Source organism: Lactuca saligna, chromosome 7 (genome assembly GCF_052625555.1).
Source record: "Lactuca saligna cultivar CGN05327 chromosome 7, ASM5262555v1, whole genome shotgun sequence".
NCBI classification, from domain to species: domain Eukaryota; kingdom Viridiplantae; phylum Streptophyta; class Magnoliopsida; order Asterales; family Asteraceae; genus Lactuca; species Lactuca saligna.
The window spans coordinates 125,272,988-125,288,996 of NC_136423.1; the positions used below are offsets into that span (position 1 = coordinate 125,272,988).

Below are 16,009 nucleotides of genomic sequence, written 5' to 3' on the forward strand. Positions count from 1 at the left end.
GCACGATACATTTTAGTGACCAAATACACATTTTGTTACATTTTTGTGTCATCTCCATACACATTAAATGCTTGTACAAGTTATAGAATTAAATACAATCACATTCAAATTGCATCTTCTTTCGATTTTTTTTTTCAAAATCCAATTTTTTTATTAGGACCCGGTACTTAAAAAAAGAAAAACTGTTCTTGTGAGCTGTGAGTATCTCCATATTCAAGTGATTCTTGATCTTCAATATCAAAAAAGAATATATAATAATTAAAACTCATTTATAGACATCATTACAATATCCCCATCTTCTTTCTCTCTCTCCTTCAACCTTAAGCTAAACTAGCATATGCATGAGACTTGTCCACAAAGCAAAACCAGCTCAATATCATTATATCATTTATCAACTCATCTTTTTTCCAATATAAACATAAAATATGCAACTAAACACAACATATTGACCATATCTTTCAAGAACTTGGAATAAATCCATTGAAACTACAATTCTACAAACATCTCATTTCCTTGATGGCTATTTTCATAATAATTCTAGTGATTACATTCCATGTTTTATTCATCAACAGCCAATATCACCCTTTAGATCCTCTAACTCCTAACGAATTATCCCAAATCCAACTTATCATAACAAACTCTCATATCTCTTCTCTTCCAAATCTAACCTTCCATTTTGTAGATCTCAATGAACCCAACAAAAAAGACGTAATCCAATGGCTCTCATCTCCCCACAAACAAAACCAATCTTTCCCTTATCGAGAAGCCATGATTGTGATTCGTGGTGGTGGTCAAACCCATGAACTCATCGTAGATTTGACCACATCTTCCATCAAATCAGACCATGTTTATACAGGCGATGGCTACCCTCCAAATACATTCACCGAGCTACTTCAAGCAGCAAGATTACCCTTCAAAAGCTCTAAATTCAAAGCTTTGATCTCAAAAAGAGGCTTAAACATATCGGAAATCACGTGTTTTCCATTCACTATAGGATGGTTTGGAGAATCCGTCACTAAAAGAGCTGTTAAACTATCGTGTTTCTACCATGAAGGAACCACTAATGTTTTCTCAAGACCTATCGAAGGTTTAACCATTTTAGTAGACATCGAGTCGATGAAAATTCAGAAAATCGTACACATCGGAAGTAGAAAAACTCATTTGCCTCGAAGCGAAGGTACTGATTTGCAAAGTTCTAGCGAAAGTTATGATCCTAACGTCGATTGTGAGAAAACTCATGAACAAGGATTCACGATTGAAAGAAACGAAATTAATTGGAAGAATTGGAGATTTCACGTGGGGTTTAACGCACGTGCGGGAGTGATTATCTCAACTGCATCGGTTTTTGATTCTGGGAAAAACGAATGGAGGAGGGTGATGTATAGAGGACACGTGTCGGAAACTTTTGTTCCATATATGGATCCAAGTAGCGAATGGTATTACAGAACTTTTTTGGATGTAGGTGAATTTGGGTTTGGTAGATCTGCTGTAACACTTGTGAATTTAACAGATTGTCCAAGTAATTCGGTTTATATTGATGGGTATATGAGTGGAGCAGATGGGTTACCTCAACAAGTGCCTAAAGCTATTTGTATATTTCAAAGGTATGCTGGAGATATTGCTTGGAGACATACTGAAATTGGTATTCCAGGAAAAGTGGTAAACTAATTTTATCATTTTCACTAAAATTTCCTATTTTGAAAGTTGATTATTCATGAATCATGATGTTTGTGTAATTGTGTTATGTTGTATGTAGATAACAAGTGGAGAATCAGAAGTTAGTCTTGTAGTAAGAATGGTAGCCACAGTGGGAAACTACGATTACATTCTTGATTGGGAGTTCAAGCAAAGTGGCTCCATAAAAGTTAAGGTGAGAGTAAGATTGACTTAATGGATTAAGGTATAAAAAAAACTTAATGGTTCGTCTATATAGGAAAAAACGGAGCCTTTGTCATGTGAGATAAGCATTTTGTTATAGTCTTATTAGTTTCTACATTTTCCAATAAATTTAATCTAAATTCAAATTGATCTTGAAGGTAGGACTTACGGGTGTTTTGGAAATGAAAGCAACAAGATACGCAAAAGCCGAAGAGATGAAAGAAGAAATCTATGGACCACTAGTAGCAACCAACAGAATAGGAAACAACCATGATCACTTCATAACATACTATCTCGACCTTGACATCGATGGTGATGAAAACTCTTTTGTAAAAGCAAACTTAGAAGTCAAAAAAGTCAACACATCTCCAAGGAAGAGTTACTGGAATGTGGTTAAGGAGACTGCGAAAACCGAAAACGAAGCAAGAATTAGGCTCGGGTTGAAGGCATCCGAGCTTTTAGTGGTGAACACAAATAAGAAGACCAAATTGGGAAATGATGTTGGGTATCGGTTGATGACAGGGCAGCCAGCTGTCTCTTTATTATTGGATGATGATTATCCACAAATTAGAGCTTCTTACACTAAGTATCAAGTGTGGGTGACTAGTTATAACAAGTCAGAGAGATGGGCTGCAGGGTTTTATGCTGATAGGAGCACAGGAAAAGATGGGTTAGCTGTTTGGAGTCGAAGGTTGTTTTTGTTTTTGGAAAATTTTGTGTTTTTTTTTTTAATTAAAGTGAAGTTTCTTGAATTAAAGATTGTGTTTTGGGGTTGCAGGAATAGATCGATTATGAACAAAGATATAGTTTTGTGGTACACTGTGGGATTTCATCACAACCCATGTCAAGAAGATTTCCCTGTGATGTCAACGTTATCTAATGGATTCGAGTTAAAGCCTTCAAACTTTTTTGAAAGAAATCCATTGATCAAGACTTGAGAAGAAGTTCGAGAAATGCTTTATCTCTTTCATCAGGTTTCTATGGTGTAACAACTAGAAAGTAAGAACACGGTTGAAAGGCATCACAAAGATTTGAGTGTAGTTAATTATTTCAGTGATTTATTTGATATTTTGTTGAAATTTCTATTTTGTGTGTTTGTTGATTAAATGTATAGTATTTCATAGGGCTCTGATTTTGATGTTTGTGTTGCCTTAATGCCTTCAAACAAAAATTGATTCTAACAACATCAAGTCGCAATGAACAAACAAAAAAAAGTTCAACTTATTATGATAATTCGAACCATGTATGAGCAGCAATAATATATATATATACAAAAGAATGTGTTATAGTTATATGCCAAAAAATGGTTATATTAAAGTTTATGTATAGTTGATTTTTCTCCACCTTGAGATCCTTGTGTAACACAAGATTTGAAAGCTTGAAATGGGCTGTAGGCCCATTGGGCAATCCAATTATCAAGAGAGCAACTATAAATTGATAAGCATAACACTGAAAGTTGTGGGCAACACCAACACCATTTTTGTCATTGCCGGAGGTTATGTAGGGCCAGGGCTGTACCCCCCTATTTTTTTTATTATTAGTCCTTATATATTAAGAAAGTTATATATTATGCTTAAAATTATAAAATTTGACTTTTACCCCTTCCCTTGTTCTTCAATTTTTATGCATATTCTATTTTCGGCTCCCCCAAATCAAAACTTCAAGCTCCGTCATTGGTTTTTGTGACGTGGAACGCCCCTCAACGGCGTTATAATGCGGAACACCGTCCCGCCCTTTCGTTTTTAGCTGTTACGTTGTCCTTCGTTTTCGTAGCAACGGACGATAACGTGATTTTTTTGATTTTTGATTTTTTCATTTTATATCGTTGAATAACGGTAACATTTAAAACAAAAAACTTTACCTATATAATCATAACTAGGTTATAACCCGTGAAAACCACGGCTGGTATGTTTAAAATTATAATAAACAAAACATGTTTTTTTTATTTATTTTCCACCACATAAATGACATTTCCAAAAAGTAGAATGACATATAAAGAAATGTTTTTATTTATTTATTTTCCAATTTATGCTCGAAATATTCAAAAACATACCATTTTATGATGTAGAATGCTATAAATGATAGTTTTTCAAAAAGTAAAATGCTATAAAAGAAATTTTTGTTTTTTTATTTTCCACTCCATGTAGAAAATTATCAAAAAGAGGCCGTTTTACAAAGTAGGATGTTATAAATGATAATTTCCAGAAAGTAGAATGTTATATAAGAATATATTTTTTTTTTCCACTCCATGTGGAAATCCTAGAAAAAACCATTTTAGAAAATATAATACTATAAATGACATCCAAATAGAATTTTGCTTTGCACTCAAGACTTGAGACCCATGATGATATTCAACTATAAAATTTCAAAAACAAAACCCTAACTTTTCCTCCTATTTTCTACAAATGAAATTAGCAAAGTACATTGGTAAAACCATACAAAGCCAATTTTCATATATTCCAACTTTCATCATATCTAAATACGAAGTTCTGAAAAAACCAATCTTTATTTAACATGAAAGCCCATGTTTTATCAAAAACACCAATCTAGCTCCAAAGTACATTGCTTAAACCGTAAAAAGAAAAAAAAAAAAAAAAAAAAAAAAAGCTCCCAAACGACTTTCAACACCCCCATTTCCAATAATCTGCTGACTTACAACAGAAATAGAAAAAAACATTTAGCTCCCAAACGACTTTCAAACTTTGTCTGTCAAAAAAGCATGATAATATAACTTGCATGGGTACCTGCATTTTATTGTCTTTTGGGTATAAAAATACACTTTAAAAGCAAAATCCCTAAAATGAACCCTTAGCTACAGAAGTTTGCATTTTCATTGGGAGAAAGTTAAATTAAAATTTATGCAAAAAATATAAATTCTTTGCGTTAAAAATAAACTATTTATAATAGTTAAATTTCCTTCCCTGGTCCCAAAAGAGTTAAATGCCAACATTATCAAGATAATAGTTGCAACTTGAGCTACAAATGCAAAAGAAAAAAATGATATCTTTTTATTTGGAGGCCGTAAACTTGCCACAATATTATGCAATGTTTAATCCCTATATTCCTTGCACTGATCCTAAAAAAGAGTTATGTAAAATATTGATATTTTCTTAAAAAAAAGTAACCATAAAACTATAACTTTTCAATATAATAGTGAAAACTAATAAGATCTCGCCTCTTCGTAGAATCAACAATGTACTCCAAAGAGAGTAAGGGGCACCAACATTATGAGTTATTGTCGTTAAAAATCAAACACACCTGTAAAAAGAGATTAAAGTTGGATATTTACCCTCAATTGTGAAATTAGAATAGTCATGAATCCCAAAAAAACAATATCCTCTAAAAATAAATTTTGAAAAAAATAAAAATAACATGAATGATCTTCACTTCAAACTATAAAAAAAAATATATATGGAATAGATGAGTAATTGAAAAGAGCCATATCTAATCCATGGTTATATGAGAAACTAATATGATCATGTTTAGGTTTAGGATTAGTAGAACAAAGGAAACAAACCTGGATACAAAGAATTGCATGCAATTTAAGCACCATGTCTTTACCACAACATCACTATATGTGAGACATTTTCACAAACACCTAGTGTGCTTTCCATTTTTCTTACTGTTTAATTGAAGAACTTCCTTAAATACTAATTATAAAACTAAAATTATAGTTCCTTTGAGATCCAAGACACATGTTTATGTTTCTACGAAACATAACCCATTCCCGCTCAAATTCCTCTCAGTTATACTCTTTTATCACCCACTCTTTTTCTTTGGAAAATTTTGAAAAAAACAAAAAAGGAACCAAAAGAATGACTCACAACCCAAAAGGTCATTAGAAATTAGAAACATATACAACTTACCTTCAAACCCATTGATTTGTTGCTTCCATTCTCTCTTTTTCAGTAGTTGTTAGATGCCTGAGAAAGAAAGCAAGTCGGAAGTAAGAGAGACTGAGAAGGAAGTGGCACATAATACAACGAAAAGTTGGGTATTGATTGAAGTCATGCGATGGTGGAAGAAACATGGTGGTTTGGCTATATTGTTTTGGGTATTGGTTTAGATTAGCATAGGCGGTGGTGTGGTGTGGCAGTGGAGGTACGGTGATGGTTTGGTCAACTTTCTAGCGTTTTCATAGAGATGGGGCAAGAGTAAATGTAAATCAATGGGAGTGGCAGGGGATTCGGGGGCGTATTGGAAGACGAAAGTAAAATATAATAAGGAGATGGTTTCGGATTTCAATCCTGATTTATTAAAATTGGGTTGAAGATCAATGAAATAAATCATTCCTGATTTTTAGTATTTTATAAATTTGAATGAGTGATTTGGTTTCCAAAAGATATAGGAAAAATCAGAGAAGATAGAGTTGTGATCAGAAGAAGCGGATGCACATATATCACTAATTAGGCGGCTGATTTAAAGGGATTAAATTTTTTCTAATTTTCTGAATTTGTCATTGATACAGAAGATAGGCGGGAAAAACAAATGATTGAGTATTTGTGGGATTGAGACGTGGAAGAAGCCTGGTCTAAAAGATGGACATATGGCGTTTAAGAGAGGTTTTTATTAAGCATGTAGATGTAGATGTAGATTTACCTCTACATTTCCATATAAAAACCACAATTTTTCTCTCTATTCATCTCTCTCTCTCTCTCTCATATTTTGAAGACATTCCACAAAAAAAATGAATCCGTTTGATAATAGTGACGACGATGACATGTTTGTCAATATGATGTACGAGTATTGCACGAACGTGCTAATGCAACCAACTCCAGTTCCTTTATTAACCAGGCATGCAGCATTAAACAGAGATCGCGAAGAAGTGCACAGACGTTTACTTCACGATTATTTTGCGAATAATTGTGTCTACCAGCCACGTAATTTCAAAAAAAGGTTTCGTTTGCGGAAAAATGTATTTGTTCGGATAGCCAACGCGTTAGAAAGCAGATATTGTTTTTTCTAATATGGTTTTTATATTTTTTTAATACATAGCTTCTTTCAAAATATAGTTTTTATATATTAAATATATGTTTAGGTATGAATTTTCCAAATGAGATATGACGTTAGAGGTAAACGAGGATTCACATGGTTACAAAAATGTGTTGCTGCAATTAAGCTTATGGCAATGGGAGAGTCGCCTGATTCGATTGACGACTATATGAGAATGTATGAGAGAACTGCAAGAGAAAGTTTGTATAGATTGGCGATGGGTGTTGTCGAAACCTTCGATGGCGTTTATTTGTGTAAACAACAACTATATGTGGCGTACGAAAGACATGGTTTTCCAAGTATGCTAGAAAACATTGATTGCACACACTGGGCTTGGAGAAATTGTCCCGTGACGTGGAAATATCAGTACGTAAGTGGTCATCATGGAACGCCTTCGTTAGTATTGGAGGCTGTTGCGTCCCAAAATTTATGGATTTTGCATGCTTTTTTTGGGGTTGCGGGTTCGAATAACGACGTGAATGTTCTTGATCAATCACCGATTTCCGACGATATTTTGTCAGGGAAGGCACCAGATGCTCCTTTCACAGTAAATGGAAATGTCAGTACGTAAGTGATCATCATGGAACGCCTTACGGATGGAATATATCCAACATATTCCACATTCGTGAAGGTGTTTCGACACCCAATAACACCAAGAGAAAAAAAAATCAAGAGAAAACAAGAAGGAACATGTAAGGATGTAAAACGTGCTTTTGGAGTTCTGAAGTCCAAATGGCACATAGTTGAGCATGCAATACGATCATATCAGTTAGACGTTCTACATAATATCATGATGGTTGAAGATAAAAAAACGAAACATTGCGAAGTATTCGGCTTCGGAGCCCAAACACATGCAATTTCAACCCAGAACAACGAAATATTTACATAGGGTCGTAGATATTCAAGGTGCACTAAAACACAGACAATTTCGAAAGGATTTAGCTGATTTTATGTATGATGGAAATGAAAATGAAAAAATTAGGGGCGAAATGTAATTTTTTTTAAATGTGATGTTTTCGTAATGTTTTTAAATGTTTAATTCAAAAAATAGGTTTTATTTAAATAACATGTTTTAATTAATTAATTAATTTTGTTTAAAAAATAAAAATCAAATCGAAAAAAGAAAAAGAAAAAAAGAAATGATGACATGCAAACTTAAAGATGTTATAACTAGTTCCTCATTTTTTCCATTCGGTGTTATAACACAATACATGGCATGTGAGGTGACATTTTTTAGTTGTGATAACACCCCTTAACTAGTTGTCTACACTCCCTAGTTCAAAAGAAGAAATGTAACAAGAGTAAAAACCAAAAAAAAAAAAAAAGGGATACCGAAATAAAATAACATAAATTCATAATCATTTACTCCATTAAAATAAAATAAATCCATAAGCATAACACAAATCCAAAATCCATAAAGTGATACTGATATGACAATTAAAATAAATATCCTAAGCAATTCCCTTCTTCTGCAACATCATCAGGTGCACCCATTAATCTGCATAATGAATAAAGTTAATCTTGATATATAATTATTGTCTTTTATGGTCACTTAAACCAACCTATACTGTTTACAGCTAATTAACTTAAACATACCTTGCTTTTCACCCAGCTTCTTAGGCTGGAGGAAGTGGTGCCACCGAAACCGCACTCTTTCCTATGTCACGTAGACACCAACTCAGATTTGTTTTTATTTAATCAATTAGAAACCGCAATGAGGGAGTGGGAAAAAGGTTAGGAGAGAGAAAGAAAAAAGAAAAGAAAGAAGATAATTGGTTGTAAGGAGAGAGAGTGCAAGTAAAGAGGAGAAAAAAGAAAAAGGAATGCGGCCATGGGCTACCGCACTGCGACCAAAACCGCTGAGAACCGCGGCCTGGGGGCGATGTGCGCTGCTGAGGTGGCACAAACCGCGGCCCCAAACCGCAGCCACACCCTTTAGCCTTATGCAGTCACAAACATTTTTGACTTTCAATGCTTTATTGGTTAACTGTACTTTATCTTGTAGGTATCTGAAAGAAAAATAACAAAAAAGGTTAGGAATTTCTCAATGATAAAAAGAGATAATAATGTTCTAAACTTTTACAGTTTTTTCATGACATAAGCATCAGTATATCTTTCAATCAATGTCTCCTTCTCTGGATGGCCATCTGGTAAACTGTTAATCCTCCTAATGCAGTGATGCATCTCTTGTTCCAATTCCTTTATGTGGGCGTCCTTTTTAACCTTGATATGAGTTATCTGGATAACAATAAAAATAAAGGAATATCAATTTCAGGATCAAGAACAAGATCATCCAAACTGTAATCGTTACGATACCTCATTCAATTCTGCAGTGATGTCAGTCATTTTACCTACATTCAAACAAAATCCCAAAAAATTAGGTCAAATCCCAAAAACTGATATGTAGAACCCTAAGCGATGTTTTGTTAAAAATCAAATACAATTTCACACGAAAAACAATAATCGAAATCTCGCCGATTATACAACTTACTTTTGATGCGTTGAAAAGTGTTTTAAGTCGACGGAAGAGGGAAAAAGTGAAACCGGATGAATAACGACGCCAGTTATCTTATTTCCATATAAATCCCATCTAATATAGCTGTGGGCATCCACAAAATTTTCCCAGATTCTATATCCATATTTGAAATCGATTTCAATATCTACCTTATATATCGCATGATATTTTATGTGCATTTTATATACACCTACAATACGCAAAACACAATCTCCAGTCCACCGACATAAAATTGATTTACCAATTACCGATCGTCTTCTTCATTATGATCGATCGTCACCAACAGAGCCTATTTGTTGTTTCCAATCATTTTCTCTGTCAAACCTTCCAAAGTCCTGATAATTCTATCGGCAAAAGAAAGGATAATGACTTTTTATAAAAGGTAGGGGGTCAATTTATGAGAACACCGCGAAAATACACAACACAAAACGAAATCGTGACAAATTAGAATTCGAATTCGTGTTCGTGTTGTTTTCGTGTCAGGTTTAAGAAACACGATGTCGTGTCGTGTTCGTGTTCATAAATCGACACGAAATTGACACGATTGAACATGTGTTTATGGTGTTTATCGTTTTTTCATGTTATACATGATTAAGTATGAATTAAATAAAATGATATTTATGTAATGTTATATTTGTCATATCGTGTCGTGGTGTCGTGTTTTAATTGGTTCATTTTCGTGTTAGTGAAAAAAAATACGATATCGTGTCGTGTTCGTGTAACACAAAACCTTATCGTGTCGTGTCAGACAAAAACACGACACGACTACCCGATCTGACAGCCCTAAAAAAAGGTAATATATTTTTTGATTTATACACATTTGGTTTCTGAGTTTTTTTTTCGTTTATATTTATCTCTTCAACTTGTTAAACTGTACACATTCAGTCCTTATGACCGGTTACTCCTGGTTAGTCGGAAAAATGACTTAGGTGCTGTTTGTTTTTCTGAAGCCAAAATGTCTGCAGTCTGCGGACCACATCTGCAAGCCTCTGCAGCAGAAGAGGTGGACCAAACGTCTGCAGTCTGCAATAAGAAGACTGTTTGTTTTTTAACGTCTGCAGGCTGCTGAAATAAACTGAATTTTAAATAAAATTATTTTACAAACTTAAAATAATTTTTCAACACCAAAATTTTAATAATAATAGTCTTATAACATTGAAAATAAAATTCATGCAACTAAATTAGTCATACAATAAAAAAAATGTTTTACAATAACAATTTCATTTAAAACAATTCAATCAATATTGTGCATCAACTGATCAGCAATTTCATCCCGTAACTGGGTCATATATTCACGGTCTGCTGCAGTACCATGTGTTGGAATCACGTCTTCATCATCATCAATGGCGACATTGTTATTTCGAAACGGGACATTGGGTTCATCGTATCGTGCGAAATATTCATCACTCAATCCTTCTTTCCTTATATAATTATGAAGCGTGAAGCATGCCAATGCAATGTTTCTTTGTGTCACAAACGGGAATGGTTTCATCATCTTCAATATAGGGAAGCGTGCTTTCAAAACACCAAAAGCACGCTCAATGACATTCCGAAGTTTTGCATGTCCATGGTTAAATTTTTCTTTATTGATCAATGCACGTCTTTGACGAAAATCTCCAAGCCAATACCTCACATTACGATAAGGGGCCATAAATCCTCGAGTGTGTGCATACGCGGCATCACAAAGATAATATTTGTGTGAAAAAAAATGCAAAACACTAATCAATTTTCAAATTAAGATAAAAATATTAAAAAAAAAACAAAACTTTACCTGGTGGTGGAAACGGGAATGATGCTTGTGGATCGGCTACTGCTTTTGATAATATTCTAGAGTAATGCGCTACCCCTTCCCACCCGGTCACAACAAATGTAAAAATCATATTGAAATCACAAATTTCCAATACGTACTTCTATATAAGTCTTGTTTCTTAGCAGGGACAACATCATGTATCAAAGTGTCATCAAGTGCACCAACTGCTCCTTTGAAAACCCTTCGTAGCCTCCTATTATGTCCTGGAATGTTTGGATTCGGATTAAAAGATGTTGGTACTATAACATCTTGTGCGAAAAGCATCATTTTTTCCATCACTTCATAAAAAATTTATGAATTGTTTGCTTCGAGTGTTGAAATCTCCGCTTGATAATCACGTAACGTTGATTATGTCCGATCATCATCAAAAACATAGCTATCTTTTCCTCAACTGATACATGTTTGCTGTCCTTTAATGAGTAATTTGCTCTAAAATGATCAGATAGTCGTACAAAAGATTCACGGGACATGCGTAATACTTCAACACATTGTAAACGATTACGGTCTAATAACTCCAATGTGTATTCGTGTCCCGTCATTTCCGAATCATTATCCCGCAATCGTTTCACACCCCTCTTCCAAAAATAACGGATGTATAGGTACATTAGAATTACGAGACGTAACTTTTGATCGTGATCCATATGAACCTAAAATGAACAAAGTAGAACTTTAAAAAACATTACATAAACCATATTTCAAGTATCAAATAAACATTCCATTTATCATATTTCAAGCCAAAATAACATTACATAAACCATATTTCAAGTATCAAATAAACATGCCATTAATCATATTTCAAGTACCAAAATAACATTACATAAACCATACTCCAAGTAACAAAATAACAAAAAATAATTCCAACAAGGGCAAATAGACCTAACAAAATAGTTCTAACAAAGGCAAAAACATTTAACAAAGTAGTTCCAACAAGGGCAAAAAAGACATAACAAATAGTTTCAACACTAGAAAATCATCGAACAATCTTCCCATCCTTCAAAACTCCTAAACTGGTACCCGACATCTCAAGCCACCCTCGTAATATCTCGGGAACATCGGGCAAATGAATCCACATCTCTTTCATGTTCATGGTTCCTCCAAAAATATGATATGCGACAAAGCGTAAAGGATCTGTAGGGCCTATCTGAAGGACCTCTAACTTCTCTAAACACTGAGGAATTGTATACCCTTTAGTCAAACTTTGTAGAGCTTTCTTCATTTTAAATGCTAAATCGTCAGCAGTAATAGAAGTTCCATCAGGTGAAGAAGCAGACGGTGAGGCACTAGGAGCTACAGGAGTTGAGGGTTTAGCCCTTTTGTTGGGGTTACCGGATGGTGTAGCAGTATATGGTGAAGCAGCAGAAGGTGAAGCAGCAGAAGGTGAAGCAGTAAAAGGTGAAGCTACAGAAGGTGAAGCAGCAGATGGTGGTGGCTTATGATGAGAAGTGTCAACACCATCATCATCCATTGCATCAAAAGGGGTGGCGGTGATCTGAAGTGGTGGAACACGACAGGAGGATACGCCAGCTACTGATTATGATTGGGTTGAGTAACTCCTAAAATTACCAGTAGCACTATTTCCATCAAAAAGACGTGCAAAAAGATCTGGAAAAGGCAGTGGAATTGTTCTCAAAGAAGCAGCTTTCGGATGCCCCTAAACCCAAATGTAACAAGAAATAGTATAAGAATATTTGGCAATGATATGTGCATATTTAGTTTGTATTAAGTATAGATTTTTATTCATTTATTAGCTAAATTATTGCATTTCATGGACAAAAGGTACTTAAAAGTGTTTCAATTGTATTTTCAGTCCAAAAATGAAGCTCGAAAGCAAAAGGAAGCAGGAGAAGCGGTTAGGAGCTCGGGAATTGGATAAAGAAGAGAAACACCAAAAATAGCACCTACTCGGCGAGTAGGGCCGACTACTCGGCGAGTCCAAGTGAAGATAATGACTCGAGAACCCAGATGCTTATCGCATACGAATATTGTGAGACGGACTCGTCGAGTCGCCACCTGACTCGACGAGTCGATACGCAAATATATAGATAACTTCTCAGATCGAGAAAAAAACTTCTAGGACAATTCTGGAGTAATTAGCTGCGATTCAGAAGCCAGAGAAACCCTAGAAGACGAAGATAGAAGCTACAATTCAATCCCGAAGGAGATTTGAGGCAAATTCCATCATTATACTTAATCTTTTGTTTTCCACTATGGTTAGACAATTAGAATTCGTTTTTGTGTTGTTATTTACTTCAATCATGAGCTAAAACTCTTAAACTTCTGTTTGGGGATACAAAATTGAGACTATTGTTTGATTATTGGTAGGATTAATTCAATGTTGGTGATTTATTTGTTATTTTAGCTTGCTAAAGAACCTTGTGTGTGAATGATAATTAATTTTATGTTAATAGGAAGGTAATTAAATAGCATGAACATCGTTTGATTATCAACCTCATATACCTTGTGACCACTTTGTTATATGTCTAGGACTAATGAACATTAAACTAGGATTAATAAGAAAATTAAGTAAATTTATGTGCAAGCTTGTGTGATGACCATCAACAAGAAGTTAATTAAAACCAAATTGATTAAATATTGTGAGTCTAAAGTAATCCGAATAATTAATCTAGTGAACTAAATTGAATTAGACAACTGATCACTGTTTAAGTTAGTTTATTTGCTAAGGATTAGTGTAGTGAACGCGAACCTAATCACTTGAATCGGTAACCAACAAAAGAATTAATCCATTGCACTATTACCTTGAAATCAACCATAGGATCAATTGAGTTGAACTAAACAGAAGTTCCTTCGTATTATTGAATCTAGTTAATTCTTTGTTTTTCTAGTTTTTAGATTAAGTAATAGTTCGTAAGTTTCTAGTCTTATAAAACTAGAGAAAACCGTCTACTTATTAATTAATTTAGATAGAATTAGTTTTTATTTTTAATTTGCCGTTCCCTGTGTTCGATACCCTACTTGCTTGAACTATTCCACAATTGATAGGTACACTGCCTTTGTGTGTTTATTTTACAACTGAAAGTAGGATTAAAACTAAGTGAGTTTACGCACATCAAGTTTTTGGCGCCGTTGTCGGGGAACGGTTCTAAAATTAGCATTAAATTCTAATTCAATCGATCCTTTGTGTGAGATTTATCTTACACAAAGTTAATTACTGTTTAATTTAGTAGGTAGTAAAAAATAAAAAAAATAAAAAAAAAAAAAATAAAAAAAAAAAAACCTGATTTTACCTTGGACTCGCCGAGTGCAATCGCGCAGACTCGGCGAGTACGACGCTAAATCAGCTTTAATTTTATTATATTTTTTTGTTCTTTTTACGCGTTTTCTGTTTTGTTTGCAGTTATTTCATGACCCGAGGATCTGATACACCTCTGGTCCCCCCTCTTGAAGATCCGGAAACCGCACTAAGAAGGAGCAAAGGCAAAACCGTTGGAGAATCCGCTTCTTCAAAGAACTCACCACTCAAAAACCTCAAGTCTGTTTTTAGCAAGAAAAGGAGCAACAAATCAGGAGCATCCAGTGCCTCGTTGACAATCGAAGACCGGATTCAAAAAGACACCGAGTACGAGACCGAGGAAGAGGACGAATCCACATACGAACATGGATCCGAGTTTGAAGACGATTTAGCTACCGCTATGGCTAATATTGATGAAATCCCCATGGGGGAATGGAAGAAGAGGATGCGTGATGACACCGGCCTGGGACTTGTGCAACCCGCAATTCCCGCAACCGTTACTTTCGAGCTAAAGGGCCATATTCTCGCTCAACTCAAGGAGATTCCTTTTTACGGGAAAGATCACGAAGACGCCTACAAGCACTTGGATGAAGTAAATGATGTGGCTGACTACTTCAATGTACCGAATGTGTCTCGCGAGACCCAGCTACTTCACATGCTCCCAGTCACGTTTAAAGGTGCTGCGAAGGATTGGCTCAAGTCACTTCCTCCTGGATCGGTCACCACATGGGCCAAGATGAAAGACTAATTCATAGACCACTTTTTCCCGCCTTCCAAGATAGCTAAGTTGAAGAAAGCCATCGCCAACTTCGAGCAACAACCCGGTGAATCTCTTTATGAAGCTTGGGAAAGATACAAAGGTTTGCTTAGAAATTGCCCACACCATGACCTTAATAGCCAACAAGAGGTCTCCATTTTTTATGATGGAGTCAATGTCACCACAAGGAAATTGATCGATTCACAAGGCCCGCTCACCAGAAAGCCGCCTCCGGAAATCAAGGAGTTAATTGAGGAATTATCTAAGCATTCTAGAGAATACCACAATCCGAGAAATGAAGTAAGTAGGGGAGCAGTGAACTCGATGAATGATAGCATGGCGGCGGTAATAGCTAAGCTCGATAGTCTAGATAGAAGGATGACAAAAATGGATCAAACAATCCATGCTATTCGACTTGGATGTGAAAATTGTAGCGGGCCCCACCTCACCAAGGATTGTGATCTAGACGAAAACAGAAATAAAAAGGCTCAAGTGTTTTACTCTAGTGGCGATAGATACGGCGAAGATTGGAGGAAACCAAAGAAGGAATGGCTCCCATACGAAGAATATAAAAAGGCTAAGGAGGAGAAATACAAGCAGAAGGAGAGGGGATTCTATCAAAAGGAAGAGTCGGTGATGGAAAAGAAAGCCAATTTAGAAGAAATGCTCACTAGATTCATAACTGCGTCCGAAAAAAGACACAATGATCACGATGTAGCAATGCAAGAAACCAGAAATATGTTAAGGAATTAGCAGGCATCCATTCTCAACATTGAGAAACAGCTGGGACAGCTTGCACATCAAGTG

General features: G+C 35.1%; 2 protein-coding genes and 1 non-coding gene across 3 annotated transcripts; 2 read left to right on the forward strand and 1 right to left on the reverse strand.

Moving 5' to 3' along the window:
* Positions 1-420: 420 nt before the first annotated feature.
* Positions 421-3,065, forward strand: AO1 (amine oxidase 1). The gene is made up of 4 exons (XM_078966509.1): positions 421-1,659; positions 1,757-1,870; positions 2,037-2,569; positions 2,657-3,065. The coding sequence occupies exons 1-4, from the start codon at positions 517-519 to the stop codon at positions 2,814-2,816; spliced, it is 1,950 nt and encodes a 649-aa protein (XP_078822635.1). The 5' UTR covers positions 421-516; the 3' UTR covers positions 2,817-3,065.
* Positions 3,066-6,931: 3,866 nt separating this feature from the next.
* Positions 6,932-7,441, forward strand: LOC145007211 (uncharacterized). The gene has a single exon (XM_078966187.1). It carries the CDS (start codon positions 6,932-6,934, stop codon positions 7,439-7,441), a length of 510 nt encoding a protein of 169 aa, XP_078822313.1.
* A 7,788-nt stretch (positions 7,442-15,229) lies between these two features.
* On the reverse strand, positions 15,230-15,336 carry LOC145007760 (small nucleolar RNA R71). Its single transcript, XR_013663127.1, has one exon. It is a non-coding gene; the product is annotated as a small nucleolar RNA R71 (small nucleolar RNA).
* Positions 15,337-16,009: the final 673 nt, after the last annotated feature.